The sequence below is a fragment of the Gavialis gangeticus genome, unplaced genomic scaffold (genome assembly GCF_001723915.1).
Source record: "Gavialis gangeticus isolate Ggan-Ray unplaced genomic scaffold, GavGan_comp1, whole genome shotgun sequence".
Lineage (NCBI taxonomy): Eukaryota > Metazoa > Chordata > Crocodylia > Gavialidae > Gavialis > Gavialis gangeticus.
This window is the reverse complement of record NW_017729022.1, coordinates 68,958,212-68,967,615: the sequence shown is the minus strand read 5'-3', so window position 1 is coordinate 68,967,615 and position 9,404 is coordinate 68,958,212. Positions and strand designations below refer to the sequence as shown.

The window sequence follows — 9,404 nt, the reverse complement described above, 5'->3', positions numbered from 1 at the left end:
ATTTTTTATGAATAGAAGTCATTTCAGATACACTAGACTAACTTGTTCAAACACACACAATTTCTGCAATTCATTGTGGTGGAATGAGTTGCTGTGGAATGACTTGTGCTAAAATGGAGCATATATCCAAGTTTTTAATCATCTAGGCTAGGGACAGACATTCAAAATGCCTGAGCCTGAATTGATTCAATCTTTGCAGGTTAGTTTAACCTGCAAAGCTTGAACTGCTTTGGAAGTAGATAGACGTTTCCTTTTCATTCCAGAAATGCAGGCACATACCTGCAGTGGCTCAGACTAGGAGCCCAGGTGGAGGGGGAGAGGGGATGCTAGAGCAGGCTTTCCTTCCCTTCCACTGGGCTGAGCTGAGGGGGGCATAGCCAGGCCCCAGCAGGATACTATATGATTAGAGAGGGGTGTCATCCCCGTCCTTGCCCCGCCCCACCCCACCCTTGAGAGCAGAGCATTTATCAGCTCTGTTATCAACATTTAGCACCCCATCAGAAAACACGCCCTCGCTCATTCATTGAAGGTCTTCTTAGACAGCTTTTTCCAAAGGAAAGAATGCAGGGACATTACCAACTGAGCTGTTAATTATCTCCAAAAAGCCCTAAGTGAACACTTTTATCTGCCTTACACAGCATTAGCTAGCATACCACATGCTGGCTATGGTCTGTGCTGTGGGAGAGAGGGGGAAGGGATCTCTGCTTAAGCGGCGAGTGATGAGAGGGTGGCATGGGGAAGCCAGCAGACCCTGCTGTGCCTGCAAGTCTGCCGAAGCTCCAGCCAGGGAGCAGAGGGGAGGGGGCCAGCCCTGCTGTAGAGCAGAGAGCGCTACCCAGCCCAGAGAGCATGGTGGGATGCTGGGGGTGTCTGGTTTAATTTAAACCAGCAAAGGGTCTGGGACAGACATTGCATAAACCGGTTTAACCCAAATCAGTTAAGTCGGCGACTACATTCAACCAGGTTGATCTCAAACCGGTTTCAGCCATTTTCAAACTGGTTTATGTTCACTGAACAGCTATTCTGTTACAGGTTTAAACCAGTTTCTAATCACTTAAACCAGTTTATGCGTAATGGATGTCCCTAGCCAATAAGAAAGTGTGGTGAGGTGAGCTTTGGTATAGCTTTATAATTTCTAAAGTAGATGATGACCGTTTGATGTGAATGTTCAAACTTTTCAAAGGCCTCCTTGCAGAGAAAAACAAGTGACAGGGAATGTGAAAGCTCTTCCTATATTAGAATAACCATGGGCAACTGGTGCCTCCTGATACTAGGGGACGGGTTCCCCCAGCGGCCAATCGCTGGTGGCGGCAAACCCAGAAGTGCTACCAGCACTTCACTCGGCACCCCCGCAATCTCAGGGCGCACACCAGTCGCTGCCTCTCCCATTCCCCGGCTAGCGAGGGCCAATTTCAGGGAGACCACATTGCCCCCTCCCCCTTGCTGCCCCCTATGCGTCACCTATGAGAATAACTATTAAAGAATAGGAGAAATTAAATATGCCATTGTTTTCCTAGTTTTATTTTAAATTAAGTAGTGCAGGATCATTAAACTTCCATTTTTTTCTGAGCAGCTCTTGACACCTGCTGGTCTAAAACCTAAATCTGCAAAACATACGTAGTTGCTTTAATTAAACTGAAGATATGATGAACTAGAGATGAACTTTTTTTAACATGTCTGGACAATATATCAGTTGCATATGGGATCAGTTTTGATGCAAGCGAAAGAAAGAGTGCGTAGCTGAGAAGTGTGGTCTATAATACCTCAGCCCTTAAACGTGATTTGCGTAAGTAGTGGTACTAACATTTGTGAATGGAGTTGCATCTAACTTTCTCCGCAGGAGAGAAGACTGCTGTGATACAAGAACTTAAAGGGAGACTTTATCCAAAATGAGTGGGTAGGGTGGGGAGTAAGTGATTTTTAAAAGATAAGATGTCTCCTCTCCTTTACAGGAGTGAAATACAAATTTAGTTTTCAGTTTTGTAACTTTTCAGCTTAGTCTAAATCTGCTCAAAATGAGAAATGTTCTCAGTTGCTTACTGAGGAAATTTAAAATTTCTTTAGAAAAAGAAACTATTGAAACTGAAAAGAAAAATTGGTTCTGTAGCTAAAGGTTGAGTTCACTGAGGAGGAATTTGTTTAACAAACCAGTTTCCATGCAAGTTATGTTGTGTAAGTGTCAAGGAATATGTGCTGATTTTCAATTATAGTAGAAATAAGTAAATGGTTCTAAAACCGAAAAGGAAGCACTTGACTTCAACTTATTAATATCACTTCTCTTGCCACAAAATGGCATAGTGTTGAATTATTCCAGCCTCCTAAACACTTTCTCTTGCATAACTAGACAACATCGATATCAATTCAAAACTTCGTCATGATCATTTGCCTGATTTGTATGATTCTGTTTTTCATTTAAAACCTTTTGGTGTCACTTATCAGGTTTTATTGCAACAGCTACCAAAACCAAGCACAGGTCCCAGCTGAAGTCCCTATTCAGGCTCAACTTCCATTTGACTGAAGTGGGCATCTGTTGCCTCGGAAAGAAAAGTATGATTGTTCTCATGGTGCCAGCGTTTTCACCCAGCCTTTGACTTGCAGGTGAAAGAATTCAATTTCCGTGCCAAGTGCATTTACACAGCTGTGATGGTCCGCAGGGTGATCCTAGCCCAAGGAGAAAACAAAGTAGACGACAGAGACTATTATGGAAATAAGAGATTGGAGTTGGCAGGACAGGTAGGTCCCCACTTCGGGGAACTTTATTCCTATTCTTATATTTGAAAAAGAGTACAGGAGTTCGGGACTTGTCTGGCTTCTGACTTGTTTTTTTTCTGATTTTATTTTTCCCTCCCCACATTGGCTTGTTTTTAAGTTAGACATGTGCTTACATATGTTCTCCTTGAGTTGGAGCCTGTGACTGTGTATTTGTGAGGTTCTCACTCTTGCTGTGGCCACTGTGACTTGGGCAGAAGAGCATAGAGGCCCCCAGTTATCATTGTGAAAGAGCTCCTTAGTATTAGTGCAGAAAAAGACTGCTATACGTGTCTTTCAATAACCCTTACAAGTGCTTGTACAGAGGATGGAGGTTGGAGGCAGGAGGAGCATATTGGGGCCAGGTTGTAGCACTGTAGGAATTCAAGGCAGTGCTAAGGAGCAGAGAGCAGCCCTAGGAGGCTGATATAACGTAGGCTTCTTGCAATGTCTTTTTTTTGTCAAGGTTGTTCTCCAACCCTGAAAGCAGCACAGCATCAGGAGGGCACAAGGGGTTAAAGCCACTTAGGTTCCTCCTTATGGGTTACAGGTTCTGTGTTGAACCGAAAATGTGAAATTTTAGAATTGCAAAGTCCATACTACCTGTGTTTTCTGGTGCAGGAGGGTTGCCTGTATATCAGTTAGAGGGCAGTTACCAGTACTCTGGTATTTCTTTGTAATGTGTAATATTTTTATATTTTACTTTAGTTACTGTATTTACTGGAATCCAAGATGACCCTGAATATAAGATGGCCCCCCAATAATTACAGTCTATACATGGAAATTTTTATAAATTTTTGTTATCACTTTCCACATACAGAATCTAATTATTGGGGGGGGTCATCTTAAATTTGTTCCCCTTTCCTACCCACCCTTCACCCTCTCACTGCAGCAGTGAAAGCAGTGGCGGGGGGACAGGTGGTACAGCGGGGGGGAGGCAATGGGGAGGCAAGTGTTGGAGGGGGTCAAACAGCTGTCTCTTCCCCCCCACACCTTGTTGCCTGCCCCCTAACTCCTACAGCCATCCTTCCCCCTGGTCCCCTGCCCCTGCCTCCACCTGGATCCAGCTCTGCTCCAACCTGGAGCACAGAGCTCATGTTTGCTGTGGCCCTGTAGCAGTGGTGGTGGCATGGCAGCTCCAGCCCCAGCTTGGGGACCTGGCCCAACCTGCTTCCAGGCTAGGCTAGGCCAGTCTGTGGCCAGGACAAATGGAGTTAGGGCCAGAGCGAGGGTAAATTGTGCTGAGGAATATGGGTTGAGGCAAGGGGGTTAGGGGTGAGAGGCAGGGGGACAGAGTTGAAGCTAGAGCCAGAGCCACAGCAGTGGCCCTTGAAACCTGGGGGTTCATGTATATAATTGCATTTAAGAGACTATGTGTTTTTTGTGCTGATGAGCCCTATTTGTATTAGATTATACATTTGAAGTTAGGCTACTGTATGAAGCAGATGGAGGGAGGGAAAGGGGAGGAAGGAATCAGTGTACCACATACCCAAAATGGTAATCAAGTATGTAGTAAAGTATAGGGCACTAACAGTACTGTATGCTCTTTGTGGCTGTCTGGAATATGGAACTCGCACCTTTAAAGGGATGGGGATGAGTCTTAAATTTCTGAAGTAAAAACAAATTCTACTGTTACCTGGTTGTTCAGCTGATTTAAGGAAGTTAAAGCTTTTCATTGGTTTTGAGCTCTGAGCTGTTAAACAGAACAGTTAGAGATGTATCTTCTGGCATCTCTAAACCTATTCCAGGGAAAGTAATAAGAGATAGGTGACTAGGTATACTCGGTTCAGTGCTCTCTCTCTAAAGCAGGGGTGTTCAACCCATGGCCCACAGAGCCATGTCATCCAGCCTGCCAAGCTCCCCATGGATCCAAATTTTGGTGGCAGAGGAGTGGTGGCAGCATTAACTGCCACTCCCCTGCTGACAAAGGTCCAGACCCATAACAGCTTGGAACTTGATCCAAGCACATGGGACTGAGCCAAGGAGGTGCAGGACTTGAATCAGGCATATGGAGCCAAAAGGTTGAGCACCACTGCTCTAAAGCATCCACTCCTGCCACTATCAGAGACAGAGATAGATTACTGATCTGCTCTACTATGGCACATCTTTTTGTTCTTGGGTTCTGATATCTCAAAACAGACTTGTGATTAAGCTGTGCAAGAATTGCCGGCTTCAATGTTAAGCAAACACTTAAAAAAAGGCTTGGCACCAAGTTTCAGCCACAAGTACCTTGAAAGGACTGACCAAATGGTTATATAGTTTCAGACAGCTTTGACTATTACAGAATTGTTCTTGGATTTCTGTATTATTATCAACAAAAATAATTTGTACTTTGTTACTCCATACTAGGTACCTGGGAAGTGAAAGCTTGCACATTTGATGTAGAATAGCTCTAGTTCCTCTGTAGTTTCTTAAATGCCCAGCCTCCAAGGAATACTTGACTTCCTCATAGGTTATTGGCATGAGATTGATTTGTCTGAACTTAAGGTCTATAAAAAATAAACGTAGCACAAAATACAATGCAACTTAGACACTCTCTCATTTTTTACTCTTTTTTTTCCTTTGCAATTAGCCAAAGTTGCTGTGTGCCTAAATGAACTGTGATATTTTAAAATGCTAGTGTGTTCCTGGAATAAAAATCCTGTTGCTTAAAAATATGAATTAAAAAAAGCATTCCCTTGTGAGGAAGAAAACATAGCATTCTAAACAATGTAAAGACATAAAAAGGCATTGTGTTTATAAAAATGTGTGAAAACAATAGCTGCTAATTTCACACCCCATGGGACAAGGGAGTACGAAATGTGCTTTAGCTTTAGATAACAGAGTTGTATCCACTAGCCAAGCTGGTTTACAGAGCTTTCTCTTAGTCTTTCTGCCACTGGAGGCTTGGTAGGCCAGGTGCCAGCAGAGGTGTTAGCAAAACCTACCGATTTCAGGCTTAATCTTTTCACCTACCTTTTCTCTTTCCTTAATGTGTTCATTATTTGCTGAGCATTACTCTGTTCTTTGTCCTCAATTTTTTTTGTTTCTAATGCAGCTTGCTTTGTATGGGTGAGATATGGAACAGCACCAAAATCCGGCACCCTGGAAAGCAAGGGATTTCTACCCTGTGACAAAAGAATACCGCCTTGACTTCAGAGATTGCCTAATCCCAGCTGTTCTGATAATATAATTAAGGCTGCCTAATGTCTTTAATTTTGCAACCAGTTTGTGTGAAAAGGAGAATTTGGCACTCTAAAGGCTTAAACGCTAAATAGCAATCTCAAGGCGCCTAATTAGAATTCTCTGACATTAAGCTAATTGGTGAAACTGTATTTCAGCAGCTTAACTTCTTTATTAATTTTTTTCTTAGGATTTTCAATGAAAATCAATTGATGAGCTGTCACTATTTTTTTAATATAATTTGCTCTTTAGTCCTCCTGTCTTTAAGCAGGCTGAAAGGCCTTGGACTGACTATGAAATGCATTGAATATTATCATTGGCATTCCATCCCTTTTCTTTTAATCACTTACTCTTGACCCAAATAATGTGCTTATTGTGTGACTTTGCCTTGCTGATAGTGGTCTTGCAGAGAGTGTAAGAGTGTTCAGAAATCAGCAGAGTGTGAGGCTTTTAGCCTGGAAAATATTAACAACTTGTTATGCTTGGGGCAAAAGTTAATTTATTAGTTCAAAAAAGGAAATTTGATTTGTGCTCCTGTTTGCTAGAACTGGAAAGTTTTAGTGGAATTATTTATTTATTTTAGTCAACAGGTTGAGTGCAGAGAGATTCATGGTAAGTGAAAACTCCCCCTTGTATTGGAAACTCATTTAAGGTTTGATCAAAAGCCTGTTAAACCAATAGATTATTTCCATTGACTTCAGGTAGGCGCTATATCAAGATTTTAGCTATATTTCTGGGGAAAAATCTCAAGAAGTTACACACGCATACAAAAGTCATTCTCAGTAATATGATTTTTCAAGATCTCCCCCTCCTTCCCCCTTCCTCCTGGGGGGGAAAAAAACAAACCCTTTATTTTCTAAGATAAGCGTGACTACTTAAAACAAGTTGGAATAACTTTTTTTTTTTTTTTTTTGCAAGAAAAGGGATGTGTATGGAACCGCAATTGTTGGCTCCATTATTCAGCTTGAGTTTTGCATTTAAACTATTCAAATTTTTTTATTATGTATAATAAATACTATATGTCCTTCCCAGAATTGTGGCACATTCTTGTTGAATGAAGAGATACAACTATTAAAAGCATAATACATTTCTAATAGGTCCTTTAAAGAAATGGTGTGCCGCTTTATCCCAGTTATTACTGTACTAGAATATTATACTTGCTTCAAAGAGCAATATAGGTACACAGTGAGAGGAAGAAGAAATATACAATGCCCTTTTCTTTTTTTTAAAAAAAAATTAAACAAAAAATCTAGGTTAAATCACAGCTGTTAAAAAATGTTAACTGTGTGTATTGTGTGGTTTGACTGCAGAGCATAGTTAAAGTGGATATGTCTAGGACTAAGTACAGACAGTTAAAACGCCTGAGGCTGAATCAATTCCATATTCACTGGTTAATCTAAGCTGTGTAGATAGAACCAATAAGCAAGTGAACAGACATTTACTTTTGATTCTGGAAATGCAGCCACATGCCTGCAGTGGCCCATGCCAGAAGCCAGAGGGCTCTAGTACATGCCTCCTTGCTCAGCTGGAGCAGACAGCTTGGGCCATGGCTAGCCCACCCACCCTGCAAGGTAGGGGACGTGGGGAGGTGCAAAGCATCCTGGGATGCTGGGGACTGTGAATGAACTTGAATATGGAGGGGATCTGGGACAGAAGTTCAATAAACTGATTTAACCTAAATCAAATCTCATGATCATCCATCCAGGCTTTTCTTAAACCAGTTTCAGCCATTTTTAAAGCAGTTTGTGCACTAAAATTCTGTTGTGTTAGAGATTTGATCTGGTTTCCGATCACTTTTGGTGGTTTATGTGTAATCTCTGTCCCTGACCTAGAGGGAACAGAGAGACGACATTATTTGTCCAAAGAGATCACTCTTAGTAAGAGTTTTGCATTATTATTACTGTTATCTTCCTCATTCTAGGGTAAACCCTAGACAGGGGCAGATACAGGATTTGGCAAAGGAGGGTATGGGAGCAGCACCCATGTTGTAGGACTGGCTATACCCCCTGCTTCCAGCATCCTTTCCCAACCCCATTCCCTTGTCCCCCACTCACTTTTGTGGGCATACTGCTGCTGGACCTCTGCTTCTTGGGGAATCGGGCAGGGTGGGAGAGCCCACTCGCTGCCTATCACTGCTGCTTTTGTTGATATTCCCTGCTAAGCTCAGCCCCCATGCAGCCCTGCTAGAGCAGGCAGGAGTGAATTTGAAACCTCCCCCATCCCCAGGACAGCGGGGAAAGCAGCGGCAGGTGAGGGTAGGGGAACTGCCTCTGAGCACAGGGGAGAGGAAGGGGATTCTTAGGTACTTGGGGGGCTTTTAAAAAGTTCTGATAGGCTCCTGCAGCACTGTTCAGTCCAAAATAAGGGATGCAGGCATACCATGACACTCCCTCTGGATCCCTCCCTGTTCCTCAGTGCCCTTGATGTCATAGTTACTGGGCTGACTGCAGCACTGGTTTCTGTTGGTCTCTTCTAGTACATTCCCTCTCAGGTGTTTGGCCTTGGGCATCTCCTTTCTCAGGGTAGAATCCTATGTTTCGCCTACTTTGGCCAGGCCTTGGGTTTCATTCCCCTTATACCAACCATGATTGTCTCTGTAGGTCAAATTTAGGTGGAGACCTCTTTCAGAAGCTATGGCCTGTTTTAAAGCAAATTATTGTTTGCTTGGAATCTGACCTCTTCCAAGAAAAAAGATCTTTAAACTATAAACAGATGTATGAATGTTTTTAGCTTGACAGGAGTCAGTCCATCTTCCACAAGGAACTTGGTAGGTCTAGGCTTCCTACAGATACCCCAAGACTTCCAGGGCCTGAGGGACAGGCTGCTGTCTTAAGGCTGACTCATGTTGTTTGCTTCTAAGCACTTCTTTTAAATTCTGCTTAATTGTTTCATCACTTCTTCCCCAGAAGAACAGTCGCACTGTTTTATAGTCCGAATGCTGAACACATTGCAAAGCAAGTCTTCCAGCTTTGTTGGAGGTGGGATGTTCAAAGCCAATAGCTTTCTTGTTATCTACCAAGCGTGTTGCAGGGTGGTCTTATCCGGAAACTTTTTGTCTTCCTAGTCGCACCTCTTCTTCCCCCATCTCCCCTTCCTCAAAATTGAATGGAAGAGTTTGTTGTTTTAATTTTAGTGCCACAGTTCATCTCAATAGCAAGGGCACATGCAGCATTCATAAAATGATTACAGAGCAGTTTGGCATTTGCCAGGCTGTCTCCTGGATTGCTTCTTACAGGTCACACTTATTTACAGACAACGCGTGACAGGTAAAGCATGAAGGAAGATAGCAAAAAGTACTCTTGGCAAGAATCTTAGGCTGACTCCAGTTAGGTCAATCTTCTGAAATTCTTCTGTGGTAGCTGTTTAAAAAAACAAAGGGGATTTTAGTTTTTATTATAGAATCCATAAAATTTTGAACAGCAGATTTGTTTGGAGTTGTCAACAGTTCAGTTAATCTAAAATGCTTTCCATTCTGATTTTTTTTTTTTTTTTTT

General features: G+C 42.5%; 1 protein-coding gene across 1 annotated transcript in view; it reads left to right on the top strand.

Moving 5' to 3' along the window:
* Nucleotides 1-9,404, top strand: part of POLR3B (RNA polymerase III subunit B) — a 180,542-nt gene that overhangs the window by 71,081 nt on the left and 100,057 nt on the right. The window contains exon 12 of the mRNA XM_019515336.1: nucleotides 2,599-2,733. Within this exon, the coding sequence (XP_019370881.1) occupies nucleotides 2,599-2,733 (135 nt within the window). The remainder of the gene's footprint in view (nucleotides 1-2,598; nucleotides 2,734-9,404) is intronic.